General features: G+C 37.7%; 1 protein-coding gene across 2 annotated transcripts in view; it reads right to left on the reverse strand.

The window, feature by feature from the left end:
* The window catches only part of MORC4 (MORC family CW-type zinc finger 4), a 62,271-nt gene that overhangs the window by 22,776 nt on the left and 22,176 nt on the right, over positions 1-17,319 (reverse strand). For both annotated transcript variants that reach the window (XM_004379744.2, XM_004379743.1), the window contains exons 7-9: positions 13,282-13,401; positions 11,780-11,880; positions 3,346-3,444 (exon numbers count right to left, since the gene is read on the reverse strand). In XM_004379744.2, the coding sequence (XP_004379801.1) occupies positions 3,346-3,444; positions 11,780-11,880; positions 13,282-13,401 (320 nt within the window). The remainder of the gene's footprint in view (positions 1-3,345; positions 3,445-11,779; positions 11,881-13,281; positions 13,402-17,319) is intronic.

Below are 17,319 nucleotides of genomic sequence, written 5' to 3' on the forward strand. Positions count from 1 at the left end.
AAAATCAATAATATTATCTGGAATCTCTTGTTTTAAGCAGACAATAGGATAATTTTAACTGTAAAATGTACTAAATAGGAAACAAATTTTATATATAATATTTCCAAGGATTAAAACCCATATAATCCTTTTGTTTGCTTCTGTCCAATCCCATGACAGGTTTAAAATGCATTTATGGGAGTCACTGAAGCACTGTCATCAAAACATCTCCCCCAGTTCCTACAGACACTCTCTTATCCTCTTTCTCTCCCATTCAAAACAGCCTTTGTTTAATCACTGTAAGGTATAGGTGACTGTGTTATGCTGGGGGAGGGGGAAGGAGATATGAGTTTTAAGAGTGGAACTCTGGAAGTGTTTTATCTTCATAATTTAACACAAATTGTTGGTCTGGAGCCAACATTTCTAGTTATAAAATTTAATCAAATTTCTATTAATTTTTAAGATTAACTTTGGCAGTATCAATCTAATAAAATTTTGATTGGTGTATAAAAAAACCCACTGCTCTTGAGTTGATTCCGACTCATAGCTACTCCAATCAAAATTTTATTAGCTTGATATTGCAAAAGTTAATCTTAAAAATTAATAGAAATTTGATTAAATTTTATAACTAGAAATGCTGGCTCCAAACCAACAATTTGTGTTAAATTATGAAGATACAACACTTCCAGAGTTCTACTCTTAAAACTCATATCTTCCTCCCCCTCCCCCAGCATAACACAGTCACCTATACCTTACAGTGATTTTGATTTCCTTGTGAAAGGAGATGGCCCATATACAACAGGAGTCATCAGTACTTAAGGTGTAAAAGGTAAGCTGGAGTAGAAAGGGAGAAAGCTGGAGAAAACACAAAGAAAGAGGGTAGAGGGGCACCTCAGGTCAATTTTACTAACATGTAATTAAGCCTAGGGTGGGTTTTGCGTATTTTACATTTAAACTGGTCTTACAGTAGACATTTTAATAGAGCGATGTAGTTCTTTTACCTTAGTTTGATATTTTTATATCTTTTTAAATAGCGTTTGTTTCTAGTTATAAAAGTAATATAAACTCATTACAGAAAATACAGAAAGACATAAAGAAAGTAAAAAGCACTCAGAATTCTACCACTCAAAAACATGTCCTCTTCTTTTTTAAAACTCAGTTTTAACAAAGAAGGCTTGTACACACTTTGGATATATAGCTTCCCATGTCCTAGCTGCAGGCTGTTCCAGCTTTGCAATCTCTAAGCTCTCAGCTCAGGCCTGACCTCTGGTGTCTATATATTTTCATACAGCCAATGTTTTATTTACAGCCAGAGCCAGCAAAAAGCAGATGCAGTAAACTATTTCAGCAGTAGTGGCAGAGGAGAGGAAAGGTCGTATTAGCTGCGGTTCTACATGCACTTGCACAGAAGAGTCTCTTGCCACTGTTACTCTCTGGGTGACAAGTTTACTTAGAGGCAGCAACTCCATGCTATGTATTGCATGCCAACCATGGTAGATCCTTTCATCCAGGCAGACAGGAGAGGCTTTTAGCTCATGCTTGCAGTGTGTAGGCAGTTGAAGGGACTATACCATATTCCCCTCACTGCATCCCTCCAGAAGAGCGAAGCAGTTAAGAACTTAGGTTTGGGAGCCCGACTGCTTATATTTGAACCTTGGCTCTACCACTTAATACTTGTATAACCTTGGGCAAACTACTGAAGCTCTCAGTGTTTCAGACTCTACATCTGTAAAGTATTATCTGCCTATCTCACAGGGTCGTTGTGGTGATTAAATAAATTATTGCAGGAGAGAACTTAGAACAGTGCCAGGCATGGAAGTAAGTACTCAATACTATACTCAGTAGTGAATAAGTATTCAATAAATAATAGATTGTACTCAATAAATATTTGTTGAGTAAGTACTCAATCAGTAAAAGCTATTATTACAATTCTGCCTCCAGAAAGGTTGTATACACACACACACACACACACACACACACACACACACACACACACACACACACACCCCAGAAGCATATGGTTTCACCGCATTAATGGCTGCTAATTTGAAAGGAAAAATAATGGCATCTCATCGTAATTTTAATTTATTTGAAAACCACGGAGATTGGAAATGAGCTGGTATCTTTACAATAAACAGATGGTAATATACTTACAGTAGTCATTTAGGTTGCATTTGGAACAAAATTTCATGATACATTTGTCTAATGATTTCCATTTTTAAAAAAACACATGTACCTAGCCCCAAACGAACTTTTAACTTATGATCTTTGTCTTGATAGTGGTGTCACTAACTGTATATGTGTTGTTACTCATTCTATGCTCTCTATTATGCTCCTTCCCTGGCCTACTGAGGCATTTCATCCTGATCCACAGTTCTATGTGTAACTTTCTATCTTGGATTCAATAAATTCTACCTTTTCTCTGATATGCTGGATTCTAGTTCTGCTCTCAAATACCTTGGTGCAGTTCTAACAGTGTAAACCAGCAATAAAGAAAGGAAAGTTTGCTAACATTTCTGTACACCTACTATGTCAGCCACTGTGGTAAGAATTTTATGTCACCTCATTTAATACACTCAGAGAGATGGAAGTGACTTACTGTTGTGGGATGAATTGTGTCCCTCCCCCCGCCACAAAAAAATTATATGTTAAAGTCCTAATTTCCAGTACCTGTGAATGTGACCTTATTTGGAAATAGCATATTTACAGATGTAATTAGTTAACATGAGGCTATAATGGAGTAGGGTGGGCCCTAATCCAATATGACTGGTGTCCTTATAAAATGGAAAGAGACACATAAACGGAGGCATACAGGATGAAGGGAGAGATTGGAGTTATGCTGTGCTATCAGAAGTTGAAACAGGCAAGGAAAGATCTTCCCCTAGTGGCTTCAGAGAGACCATGACCCTGCTGACACCCTGAATTTGGACTTCCAGCCTCCAGAACTAAGAGAATAAATTTTTGTTGTTTTTAGCCACCTATTTTGTGGTACTTTGTTACAGCAACCCTAAGAAACTAATACACTTACTTACCCAAGCTCACCCAAGTATTAAGGAGCAGATCCAGATTTTCAATTCAAGAGTGTCTGGTTTAAATGCCCATCACCTTCCACTACATCACACTGACTGTAGGATAAATTGGTAGTTCTAAACTTGTCATATTTATGATCCAAACCCCACAAGTTTTAAATTAGAATGAAGATGTTTAGAGAATAATGCAATTAGTACCTGTGATTTCCTATTTTTAGTTCATTAAACTTCCTGATGTGAAAAGCACCACGTGAAAAGCACCATCTTATCCTAGTTCCTTCTATTTCCTCTATGAATGTTACCTCTAATGTTTTCCTAGTCTACATTTATTACTCACGGTCTTGACCTGGCTATGGCTGAGCACTCAAAATTCTCTTGAGATGTCTTTTCCTTCCAATAAGCATTAAGCTTCTGAGCAAGGGCATTTATTGTCAACCTGAAAGAAAAAGCAAAAAGAACAAGCATGTCAAGGTTCAGTGCTTGTAAAACAAATTTGGGATTTTTAAGAAACTCTCTTTTAATAGAAGCTGACGATTTAGAATACTCAGCATAGTTCTGAACATCTGCCCTCTCAGAAACTAAGATGGGAATCCACTGTCTTTGCAAATTAAATGTCAAAATGACAAAGTTGTAATGTTAAATACTGACTTTGGCTGAATAGGTAAAATGGCCACAAGAAGCTGAAAGAAAGGCAAGAAAGGATCATTCCCTAGAAGCTTCAGAAAGAGCATGGCCCTGCCATACCCTGAATTCAGATGTCTAGTCTCCAGAACAGCCTAGGAAAGCCTAATGGGGCAGCTCTACTCTGTCCTATAGGGTCAACTATGAGTCGGGATGGACTTGATGACATACAACAGCCTTCAGAACTGTGAGAGAATGAACTTCTGTTGTTTTAAGCCATCCACTTTGTAGAACTTTGTTACAACAGCCCTAAGAAGCTAATACACTTATTCTCCTCCAACCTCCCAATGTGCCTTCCTCTGTGTTTATAGCCTTCCATCAAGTCACAAATAAAGAACTATTCCGTTTCCTCTTTAAAAATCAACCTTTGACAGAAAGTAGATTGGTAGTTGCCAGGGGCTGGGGGGAGGGGGAAATGGGGAGCAACTGCTAATGGACATGTAGTTTCTTTTCAGAGTGATGAAAATGTTCTGGAATTAGATAATGGTGATGGTTGCACAACTTTGTGAATATACTAAAAAGACCACTGAATCGTATATTTTTAAATGGTGAATTTTATGGTATGTGGATTTTATCTCAATTTAAAAAATTAAAAATCAATCTCTGTTCTCATGTATTTTTTTAAGTCAGGTTTACTGAGGTAAAATTTATATACAGTAAAATTTACCCCTTTTAGCATACAGTTCTAACAGTTTTGACAAATGCATACAATCACGTTGTCTTTGGCTGGCTTCTCTAGAGAAGCAAAACGAGTAAAGCATATAAATATATATAGAGAGAGATTTATATCAAGGAAATGGCTCACGCAGTTGTAGAGGCTGGAACATCCCAAGTCCGTGGGTCAGGATAGAGGCTTCTCTCGATTCACATAGCCGCACAGGCCGGCGAACCCAATATCGGCAGGTCAGAGAGCAAGGCTCTTCTTCACAGGCTGTGAAGATTGACAAATTCCAAGATCGGCAAATTCCAAGATCAGCAGGCAAGACCGCAGGTAAGCTGCTAGCTCAAATCCCAAGAACTGGAGGTCAGACGAGCCGGAGCCAGCTGCAGGATCCAGAGCGAATAAAAGCCCCCGAGCTTTGCCAAAATGTCCACTTATATTCGATGTAGTTCACACGCCCAAAGAAACTCCCTTTCAACTGACTGGCTACTCACAGCAGATCCCATCATGGAGGTGATCACATTATATCAAATCTCATCATGGAAGTGATCACAACATCATACAACTACCAAACTACATCATAATTGCCAAACCACTGAGAATCATGGCCCAGCCAAGTTGACCCACAACCTTAACTATCACACATGTAGTCACCACCTCAATCAAAATACTGTTCTTATGTATTCTGAAACCCATTTCTTCTCACGTTTGTGGACATTTTCCCCATAGTTAACCCTTCTCTCTGGCATCTCAACTCTCTTCTGTTCTACATGTTTCTTTCCTTCCACTTTTGAAACACACATACTGCATCCATGTCCTAATAAACAAGATCACAAAACCCCTGGCTTGACTCTGCTATTCTATTACTCTCGTTCCTTTTACTCCCCAAGTTCTGTGGTCTACACTCACTACCTCCTCTTTCTTCCTCTGTCGTAATCTCCTACAATCTAACTTCTACCAGTGCGCTCCACAACTGTCCCAACCTCATTATTCTATCAGTGAGCTTGCCAATATCCTAGTCTACTAATTTTGAAACTTGAAAGTAATCTTTGATCTGACCCTCTCCTTTATCTCCCTTATCCCTTTATCAATGTCATCAAGTTCTGCTGACCCTTCTTTCATAGTACCTGTCATATACTTCCTTTTTCACAACTACTCTTCTTTCAGATCTTCACCTCACATGTAAATTATCTCCAAAAGCCTTCAATCCTTCCTCCAATCCATCCTGTACCCTATTTCCAGAATTATCAAATGATATAATTTATGTAAAATATCTTCTAAACCATAAACTGGCATACAAGTATAATGTACTATTATTAATATTCTTAAGATAGCATTTTTTTTTCAAGTAATTCACTATTCAAGAATACACAATGAATTCTCATGGTCTAATGAATCAACTACTCTATCCAAAGTCTAAGACAGAAGTTCCCCAACCTTCATGGTTCATGGCACTTAGTGTCTCAATTTTTTCATGGTGTCCCTAGGTAATATGTAACAGTTCCATTTATTAAATGTTAGGCCCAAACAACTTAATAAGTATTTATATACTAAAACTTAATATCCATTTGAAAAAATAATACACACAAGTAGAAAGAAAAATATTTCTATTTTATTCCTGTTGTTATTAGGTGCCGTCACATCAGTTCCGACGCATAGAGAACCTATGTACAACAAAATGAAGCGCTGCCCAGTCTTGCGCCATCCTCACAATGCTGTTTGAGCCCATTGTTGTACCCACTGTGTCAATTCATCTCGTTGAGGGTCTTCCTCTCTTTCGCTGACCCTCTACTTCACCAAGCATGATTTCCTTCTCCAGGGACTGGTGCCTCCTGATAACCTGTCCAAAGTACAGGAGACGAAGTCTAACTATATCCTTGCTTCTAAGGAGCATTCTGGCTGTGCTTCTTCCAAGACAGATCTGTTAGTTTGTTCTTCTGTTCTTCTGTGGTATATTCAATATTCTTTGCCAACACCATAATTCAAACGCATTAATTCTTCTTCGGTCTTCCTTATTCATTGTCCAGCTTTTGCATGCATATGGGGTGATTGAAAATATCATGGCTTGGGTAAGGCGCACTTTAGTCCTCAAAGTGACATCTCTGCTTTTTAACACCTTAAAGAGGTCTTTTGCAACAGATTTGTCCAATGCAATACGTCATTTGATTTCTTGACTGCTGCTTCCACGGACGCTGATTTTCATTTACAAATCCTTGATAACTTCAATATCTTCTCTGTTTATCATGACGTTGCTTATTGGTACATTAAATTACACAGCAAGGGGGTATTAAGGATGTAGACTGAATTAAGGTTGCATACTGAATTAAAGTTACCAATGAGCTGACCTTAAAGTAGAGAGATTTCCTGGATTATTCAATAAAATCACAAAGGTTTTTAAAAGTAGAAGAGGGAGGCAGAAGGTCAGAGTCAGAGAAGGAAATGTGACACCAGAAGCAAGGTCATTGGAGCATGCAATGTAAGGACTCAACCTGCTGTTGTTGATTTTGATGATAAAGGAAGGGGTCCATGGATCAAAGAATGTGGACAACTTCAAGAACCTGGAAAAGGAAGGGAAACAGATTCTCCCCTAGAGCCTCCAGAAAGAAATGCAGCCCTGCTGACAACGGTGATTTTAGCCTGCTGAGACCCACGTCAGACTTCTAACCTACAGAACTGTAAGATAATACATTTGAGTTGCTTTAAGGCACTGAGTTTGTGGTAATTTGTTATGAAAGCAATAGAAAACTAATACAGAGGTTATCTATTTCTCTCAAAAATTTAAAATATCCTGTGGCTCCTCTTTGAGTTCACAATGAGCATCTTGGCACACAGTTTGGGAACTATGGCTCTAGGACAGGGGTTGGCAAACTACAGTCAGTGGGCCAAATCCAGTCCACTGCCTGATTTTGTAAACAAAATTTTATTAGATACAGTCATGCTCATTCCTTTACATATTATCTATGACTGCTTTATACTACAGCACAGTTGAGTAGTTGTGACCAAGACAGTATGGTCTGCAAAGACTAAAATATTTACTATCTGGCCCTTTACAGAAAAAATTTGCCAAACCCTACTTTAGGATATTGCTTTACTTCTCTATCCATCTAACTTTATTTCCCTTCACTCCAGTTACATCCCCTTATCTACATTCCTCATATACTTATTGTTCTGAGTTCCTGTTACCACCTTAGTTCATGCTACAATTCCATCCTAAAATTCCTTTCCTTCCTTTTCTAAATCTCATATCTTTTAAGGCACATCTTAAGTCATACCTTCTACCTAAATCCTTCCCTAACTATTCTATCAGGGCATTTTTCCTACACTACACTACTTAGGTTTTGATAGACCAAACAACTATTTTATTGCTCTCTAAATTGTCTCATGTAAGTGACAGTCTGTCCTTAAAAATAGACTGTAAGCTCCTTAAGGACAGCAAACATGTCTTGACTTTCTCAGGAAAATTCCACAAAGCCTAGCCACTGTGCTATGTACCAGTAAGGTGCTCAGTTAAAGTGTTGACAGCATTTCTTAACCTGAAATTCTATCTAAAATGTTTTAAGTTTGAGCCCTGATAGCTGCAGCTGAAATCTGATCTCCACAACTGTTAAAAGTGATATTATGGATGATATATTTGTAGACCTTCCAACAGTATGATGGCTGGTATCTCTTTTATCATTTATGATTTCGATATTTATAATAGTCTTAGGATAAATTTGTGAAAGTGACAACCTTCTCTAATCCCTCGCAAATTCTCATATTTTTAAAAAAATTTATTTTGTTGTGGTTGTTGAGAATATACACAGCAAAATATACACCAATTCAACAGTTTCTACGTGTATAATTCAGTGACATTGATTACATTCTTTGAGTTGTGCAACCATTCTCACCCTCCTTTTCTGAGTTGTTCCTCCCTGTTATGGATTGAACTGTGATCCCCAGAAATATGTGTTGTAAATCCTAACCTCTATGCCTGTGGTTATAATCCCATTTGGGAATGGGTTGTCTTTTTTATGTTAATGAGGCAGGATTAATGTAGGGTGTGTCTTGAGTCAATCTCTTTTGAGATATAAGAGAGATTAAGCAAGCAAGCAAGCAGAGATGGGGGAGGACTGATGCCAAGCCACACGGAGACAGTCAAGGAACCAGGAAATAAGCTGAAGAGACAAAGACCTTCCCCCAGAGCCAACAGAGAGAGAAAGCCTTCCCCCTAGAGCCAGCACCCTGAATTCGGACTTCTAGTCTCCTAAACTGTCAAAAAATAAATTTCTGTTTATTAAAGCCATCCATTTGTGGTATTTCTGTTATAGCAGCACTAGCTAACTAAGACACTCCCCCAATTAGCATAAACTCCCTGTCCCCTAAGGTTACTATCTAATCTTTTGAGTTGCTGTTGTCACTTTGATCCCATATAGATAGTTCTTACACGAGCATAATGCTCAAGGCAGGTATTTTTTACTACTTAAGCTAAACTATCCTTGGTTTTAAGAAGACTTCAGGGCATATTTTTGGTTTAAGGTTTCAAGATTATCTCAGGGCAATAGTTTCAGGGGCTTCAGGGGTTCATCCAGCCTCCATGGCTCCAGAAAATCTAGAGTCCATGAGAATTTGGAATTTTGTTCCATATTTTTCCCCTACTGATCTGGATTCTTCTAGAGAATCTTTGATCAAAACGTTCAGTAATGGTAGCTGGGCACCATGCAGTTCTTCTGGTCTCATGGCAAAGGAGGCAGCTGTTCATGGAGGCAACGAGCTGTACATTTCATATGCTCCTCCTATTCCTGACTCTCTTTCCTCCTCTGTTGCTCCAGACAAATAGAGACCAATTGTTGTGTCTTGAATGGCTGCTTGCAAGCTTTTAAAACCCCAGGCACTATGCAAAGAACTAGGAGGTAGAACAGAAGCACTATAATTTTATTTGGCCAATTAACTGGGATGTCACATGAAACCATGACCCTAAACTTCCAAACCAAGGAACAAAATCCCATGAGGTTTTTGGTTGTATATAAGCAACCTTAGCAGCTACTCTTTGTTGTTGTTGTTGTTGTTGTTGTTGTAAATATATCTATCACACAACTTTTGCCAGTTCAATTTTTTACAGGTGTACAACTTATTGCCATCAGTTACAATAATTGGCTGTGCAACCTTACCTTTAATCAATGTGAAATTATCTTATTTTTTGACTGAACACACTTTCATTTTATATAAGCTAAACTGAGTAAAAAGGATAATGATGCCAGAAATGGGATAAGAGTTCTTCAAATTTACTATCGTCAAAAGACTCTATGTAGAGGGTAGTATACTATTTCCCTGTTTTTAATAAAATGTGTAGCAGGTGTTAAGGTACTTAAGCCAGAAATCCTATATGTTCAACTGCATAAATCTACTGCCTGTGAGATGCCTCTATTTGCATGTCCTGCAATCACCTCAAACTCATCATGCCAAAAAACTAGATATTATAAACCAAGAGTTCAATACTTCTTAAAATCTAAAACGTAGTTTGTTTTGGAGGGGTGGCAAAGATGATGTTCAAAGATACTAGTTAACTTTTAAAACCTAACAGTTGAATTTCACAAATCCTAACCATTGGGTTAATCATTAGAAATTCCTATTCACTCAAGAGTAACGGAATGACTCAGCTGTGAAACATTTGTGAAATTGATGTCATTCCTAAATCATCATTCTTAAGAGTCAAGTCCTGATCAAAGATCCCCATTATGAGCCAGACTTATATTTAAAAGACCATTTTACATAAACTGAGGGCAGGTAGCTACCATAACCACTGAGTAACCCAAGTGACTAAGAATCAGTTGCCCTGGCATTAACTTGGGGTTCCCATCCAAACAGTTGTCTCTTTGGCAAGCATTAAGCCTAAAACTCTTATGATTTCCAGTAAATTAAGGTGTAACACTTACCTAACTTTATTACAGTTTTGGTTGAAAAATAAGAGAAAATAGATTTGAGTAATTACTTTTTCCCCATTCCAAGAAAAATTCAAGGAAAATAACACCAAGTATGTCTTTATTTCTCAAGCCTTCTTTCTCTATACTCCCAGAACACACCTTGCCCTTTCTTGCCCTTGCATATACTTCCCTTTGCTTAAAATGTTCTTCCCCTATTTGTCCACCCAGCAAACTTCTACTTTTCCTTCAAGTTTAAGCGCAAATGTAATCTGCTTTGTGAAACTTTCCCTGACTTCCTTAAGCATATTTACAGGTTCTTCGCACTTTGCATATATGCCCCATTAAAGCAATTACTTTGTAGATATTTAAGTCTTTGATTTGCATGTATCTTATTCCACGTGTTCACAAGAGTCAAGGATTCTTAACTTTTCATCCTTATGTCTCTAAACCAAAAACCAAACCAAACCCACTACCATCGAGTCGATTCCGACTCATAGCACCCCTATATGACAGAGGAGAACTGCCCCATAGGGTTTCCAAGACTGTAATCTTCACAGAAGCAGACTACCATATCTTTCTCCCACGGAGCAGCTGGTGAGTTCAAACCACCAAACTTTCGCTTAGCAGCCAAGCACTTAACCACTGTGCCACCAAGGTTCCCCGTATGTACCTAAAACCAAAAAATTCAAACCCATTGCCATCAAGACAATTCTGACTCATAACAACCCTATAGGACAGAGTAAAACTGCCCCATAGGGTTTCCAAGGAGCAGCTGGTGGATCTGAACTGCTGACCTTTTGGTTAACAAGCTCTTAAAGCATCGCTATGAGTCAGAATCGACTTGCCAACAATGGGTTTTTAATGGGTTTATGTCCCTAGTACCTGGCAAATAAGAAGTATCTCATAATACTATGAAAGAAAGAATTATCTGTTCCTCCCCCAAAAGTTTTAAAACACACTCTTCTATCCTGGTTTTAACAACTGCTTTCTTTGCCTTCTAAAATTATCCCTGCTGGCTCAGCGTCAATGTCAAGCTCCTTTCTAAATTCTTACCTGTTTGGCTTCTCTATTAAATCTAGAGGCTTTCCATGAAAGCACACATCTTTCATGCTGCTCCACTACTTTCCTCTAAATCTGTTCACTTACTCCAAGAAATTTTTTAAAATAAACCTCAAACTGCTACTTTTTTCTCAATGTACTCAACAACGTGAGATCCACTCATCTTTTTTTTTTTAATTATTAAAATCAATTCTGAGGCTCTTTGTTTCTCTAGAAATATTTTATCAAATGAATCCTATGCTCTTTCCCTTCCACAGTTTCCAAAGGTTTATCTCAACTGGGCTCTGTATGTCAAGTTTCAGTGAGCCTTAATCTAAAAATCATTTTATCTATAATCTAGGAATACAGATTTGAAGGAATTCTCAGTTGACTTATCTGGTTGGTTTTAGAGATGATTTCCCCCCAAAAAGTCAGAATCGATTCCTATCTGAAGAAATGATCAGAAGCACATCAGGTTGGGAGTGACTCACCGGTACTCCTTTGTATACTCAAAGTCTTGTTTGTTGTAGGCAGGTTTTAGGAAGTTGCACTCAATGACTCCAATTACTCCCACACCTTCTCCACAAGTTGGCTTAGACGAAAAATAATAATTTCAACACTTGCATTACTATTGACTACCTGAAGGTGTTTTCTTTTGATTCCAAACAATAATAGAAAGGTTATATAATATTCATAGGCAAGGAAAGGCCATCAAGATCTAGTGAACAACATAGAATGTACTTTAGTAGACTGCAAGTAGTACATTGTACTGGAAACTCTGGCAAATTTTAGGGCAGAGATTTTCAAACTGTGATCCACCATGGATCCCTAGGATTCTTCAAGGATTAATAGCCATCTTTATTTCACCTATACTACCTCTACTTTCATCTCTTTTACATTCTAGGACTGCCGTAAGATTTCATTTGAACAAAGAATTACACTGCTAAAAAATCAAGTTTATAAACTACTGTTCTAGGGAGCTGAAATCAAAGTTTATCTGAAAAAAAATTTAAGGATGTATGTGATGATCACTATCTATTAAAATAAACTATTTTTCACATATGCAGACCACCAAATCACTATTAAAGAGTCAAGCTTTCAGTAATTATTAATTACAAGTTGATGCAAAAGGTTTGTGGGCCTAAAATCATTTCTTATTCTTTAATGGAAGGAAATGAGTCAAGGTGTAATTAGACTGGCACACAAACATAAGTTGTGTAAAGATGATATAACAAGGAAAAGCAAGCTAGGCTGAACACTAGCTATTTTAGGTCTTTTATAACTCTGCCCTACTATGTAACACAAAGCAACTTATCATTCTTTGTGCTTTAGCAATCTTATCTGTAAAATAAGAATGAATAGGACACTTGTGAAAATTACTGCTTTAAATTATCACTAAAACATTAAAGATGAAAGTAACATTTGTATAGTGATTTTCAGTTTCTAGAGTATTTTCACATAAATTGTTCAATTTAAACCTCTCAACCCTGTAAGATGTGAGGTAGGGAAAGCAGATAAAATTATTATTGTTGTTTCTATTTTACAGATAAGAAAATTGTGTCTCAAAAAATTAAATGATTTATTCAAGGTTACACAGCTTGTAAATGGAAAAGTCAGGACCCAAATCCTAGTCTTCAACCACAAACTTTTATGCTCTTTCTACTATGCCTGATTGCCCCCACCCCCAAAATGGAAAGAGCTACCTTGAACAATAATAAGCTGATACACATGGTAAGGTTACTGGTGCTGTAATTCTACCTCTTATTAACCAGCTACCTAGAAAATGTATTAAGTAAAGTTCCTGGGTTGATCTATGAAAAATGAGAAGCAGAAAAAGGTTTTCAACACAAGATGGCTCCCTGGTAATGCAGAATTCCAGATCAGATTTAACAATCATCGTAAGATGGGAGTAAAAGCTATTAAGGAGTCTATCCCTTTTTCCAATTTTAAATTCTCTTCAGCCCTCTATGACAAAGAAACATTAACTACTCACCTTCACCTGGCATCCCACCTTCTCAAAGGACTTTATGAGTCGGTTGTTATGATACATCATTACTCCAAACTGGTTATTATTCTTGCAAGAGAACCCAAATGTGATTCTCACCTGCTTATTCTGAGAAGAAAATTATTAAGGAGGCAAACAAATACCAGGGGCTTTCACAGACAAAATTTTGCTCTATATTATAGCAAAAGACATTAAACACCACTGGATGTAAATTGGTACAACCTTTCTGGAGGGCAATTTAAAAACTGTAGCAATAGCCTTAAATATGTTTCTAAACTTTGATCAAATAATTCTCTTTTTAGGAATCTATCCCACAGAAACAATCAGCAAAGCCCACAAGATTTATGAGTTATATAAGTTTATCAACTACAGATATAATGGTAGAAAAATATAAATAATTTAAATGTTCAACAATAAGGGAACAATTAAATAAATACTGGTATATTCATATGATGGTCTATTATGCAGTTGGAACATTAGGAAATGTTCAGAATGTAGAAAGAAGCATTATCTACAAATACATACATATGAATACATACATAATAAAGACTGTAAGGAAATATACCAAAATATCATCATTGATTAAAAAAATACATAAATAGTCACAAAACATTTCTTAACCCTTGCCAGGAACTCAATTTGCTGCTAGGTCTCACAGGTTCTGATAAGAGTTGTAAATGGTACAATACAAAACCACACAATTATAAGCAATAAGGTAAGTCTTGCTAATGATACAAAACACAATGAAAGTAAAAGCAACAAGAACAAAATTGCTTTTAAAGGTAAAGGACAATGAATAGTCCTGTAGTAATATATTTCATGGGAAGTTGTTAACAAACATGGATAGATGAAATTAAGAAAACTAATTATTGTAAGTAAAACATGAATAAGGATGAGTTTTTAGTAAGTCCTACTCAATTTAAAAACCAATGATATAAGGGGAGACCAAAAAACTGAGATTTTCATTAAAACAAATACGAAGAAATCGTCATGTCCAAATGAGTTGAATAAAAATTGATTTTTGTTGTATATTCAAAAAAAATGATCACTATTGTCTTTTCTAACTGATAAGCTATTTGCGCCAAAACCATAGGACAAATGGTTTTGATTGTCAAATACTTTCCTTCTGTAGTACATTTTCAAGTTTCTAACTTAACGGGTGGGAGTTCAGCGAAGTAGGAGATTCCCCAAATGGGTCAGGTATGATACAAAGACATGAGACAAGTGGGTATATAACACTGTAATGTTTGGCACAGAACATACAATGTTCTGGGCTTCAGAAGCTCAAATTAAACCTCAAATAAGACCCTATTCCAATGCAAAAACAAGACAAAACTTCCTGGAAAAACAAGCCAAAATCTCATACCATAAAGTTAACATTTTTAAAATAAAGATTGCTAAATCCTTTCCTTCTGTGGCAAACTTTTAAATTTCTAAATTATAGAGTGAGGCTGCAGCAGGGTAGGAGATTCCCCAAACTAGTGAAGGGAGAAAGAATGGAGAAGAGGCCTTGGATAAATAAAGAAGTTAGCATCAGTGACCTCTTCCTCAGTGACCTGAGGGATATTTTATTAAGAATTTTATTCTATACTTATGCCTACAGTGAATTTATTTAGCCCAAATTGTAATATGAGAAGGAAACTGGTTTAATGGGAAAGGGGGTTGAGAATAATTGAGGTACGTATAGAATGCATCCATCAGAATTTCCCTGATAGAAGCCCACAAAAGGAAGAGGCTGGACACAGAAATGTAGAAAACAGTTATGATATATTAGTGATATCTTAAGAATACACAGATATATCTTGACACGGTAGCTGGAAAGCACTCTTCTAGATTGGCTCTGTTAAACCTACATCAGCGCTAAGATCCTAGCCTATGTATGGTGATAAACAAATTTATGTACAGACTCTAACAATGTTAGCTCAGACTTTGCAAAGTTGGGTTTGTTTAAACCCACTGCCGTCAAGTCAATTTCAACTCCTAGCGACCCTACAGGACAGAGCAGAACTGCCCCACAGGGCTTCCAAGGAATGGCTGGTGGATTCGAACTGCTGACCTTTTGGTTAGCAGCTGAGTTCTTAACCACTGTGCAACCAGGGCTCCTGGGTTTATCTAGGGTTTTTAAAAAAATTTTCTAGTAAGCAAGATATATGTTCTCAAAAAAGAGAAAATTGACCTGTTTCATAAAAAGGGAATGACAATTTCTAAGTTTTGGTCATGAAAAGAAAAAATAAGCTAGATAACACCAACGATAAAAGCAAAGAGAGTGTGAACATGTTTCTTGGGCCAAGAGCTGTGCTTAATCACTAGAAAATAAATTACATGAGCAACTCATAACTACTTATGGGTTCTCACCTTTTCAAAGACATTTTTACCCAAAAAGCCATCAACAAATATGGTACCACCTAATTTCCATAGTTCACCTTAAAATAAGCTCTAGTATCTGAAATCTGTTCCCAATTCAATGGGGAAGTGAAAACAAGCAAGTCTTCCTCTGAGTGGCTGCCATTATGAAAAGTAACAGGAAATCCATGTCAAACTTGTTGAAGATTCATCTTACCCTAAAAAATCTACCTTTAATTTATACTCTCCTAACTTCCATCAACGTAAGTCTAGACCTGCTACAACAAAAATCTCACTATAACCAAAAGATGAACAAGTCCTAGTCAACATTGTGCTTATTTAATTGGTGTAATATATAAGAAAATTTCATTACAAACCAAATAATGTAGATTATTGTTTATAGCTTTTGTTGTTGTTGCTGTTGTTAGGTGCCATCAAGTCGGTTCTGACTCATAGTGACCTATAGCGGAGATTCTCAAATATTGTCACCCATTAGAATCAGCTGAGGAGCTTTTTAAAAAATAAACATTATTTAAAAAAAAGATTTTAGAATCTACTGAACCAGAATCTCTAAAATCTCAAGAATTTGAATTATTTAACAATTTTCCAGGTGATGTCTGATACAACTGGTGTATACATTGGCATTTAAGAAATACCTCCTAGGATGGCGGAGTAGTCAGACGCTTCCTATGGTCCCTCTTACAACAAAGACCTGAAAAAACAAGTGAATCGATTGCATATAACTATCTAGGAGCCCTGAACATCAAAGGCAAAGTTGAGGAATCAGATTGAGTGGTGGGGGAGGGAGAGATGGTTCGGAAGCAATGAAGAGTTGCTAGATCTGACCCGGCAGGAGCCTGAAACCTTCAGGCCGGATCAGCTCCTGTGCGCAGTGAGGCTAGCAGTGGCGCTGGGGAGGCATTTTCCACATCGGCAGAAGCCCAGCGGCAAAGAGTCTACTTGACCATCCAGAACCAGTGAAAAGCAGCATTCAAGCAGCTAAAGGTAAGTACTTGCATCTGGCCTACTGCAGGATTTAAAAAAAAAAACTCTATTTGGGAAAAACCTCTCTCCCATTTACCTCCCCCCTCCCCGCTCTGCACTGGGTCCCAAACCGGCTTCAGCAATTGCCGAGTCCCCTGGGCCAGAAGTAGGACCTGTCACGTGCCCAGAGCCATTCTCGCGGACTTGGAGAGGGAATAAACTAATAAACGGGAAAAAACAAGCTGCCGGCTCCCCTACGCCAGGAGCTCAGGGTTGGCACAGCTCATTTGCCTAGGCACAGGCATAAAGGGTCCACAGACTTTGAATACCTTTCACCCCTGCATAGACTTGTGTGGGCCCAGTTCTACAGTGTAGGCCCTTATTACCACAGTAGAACAGGTTATATACCTGAAGTCTAACTTCAACTGTTTCAGCTGTGAAGTGGCAGGTTTGTGACATTTGACACTGCTCTGCCCATTAAGCAGGTTCCTCACCTGCCCACATCAGGGGCTTGAGGACTGGTGGCTCCACCCATGCCACCTAGCCACCTGGGACAGTGGTCCAAGACTAAGTGGTGCCCCACAGTCCTTACAGCCAGCAGCACTGGGTACTCATAGCCCAGCTGCAAATCCCACCTACCTACTTGCTCTAGGGAACAGGGACACGCTTTCCTTTCAGACACTCAGAGGCAGCCATCAG

This window comes from Trichechus manatus, unplaced genomic scaffold (assembly GCF_000243295.1).
Source record: "Trichechus manatus latirostris isolate Lorelei unplaced genomic scaffold, TriManLat1.0 scaffold00068, whole genome shotgun sequence".
In the NCBI taxonomy this organism is placed as follows: domain Eukaryota; kingdom Metazoa; phylum Chordata; class Mammalia; order Sirenia; family Trichechidae; genus Trichechus; species Trichechus manatus.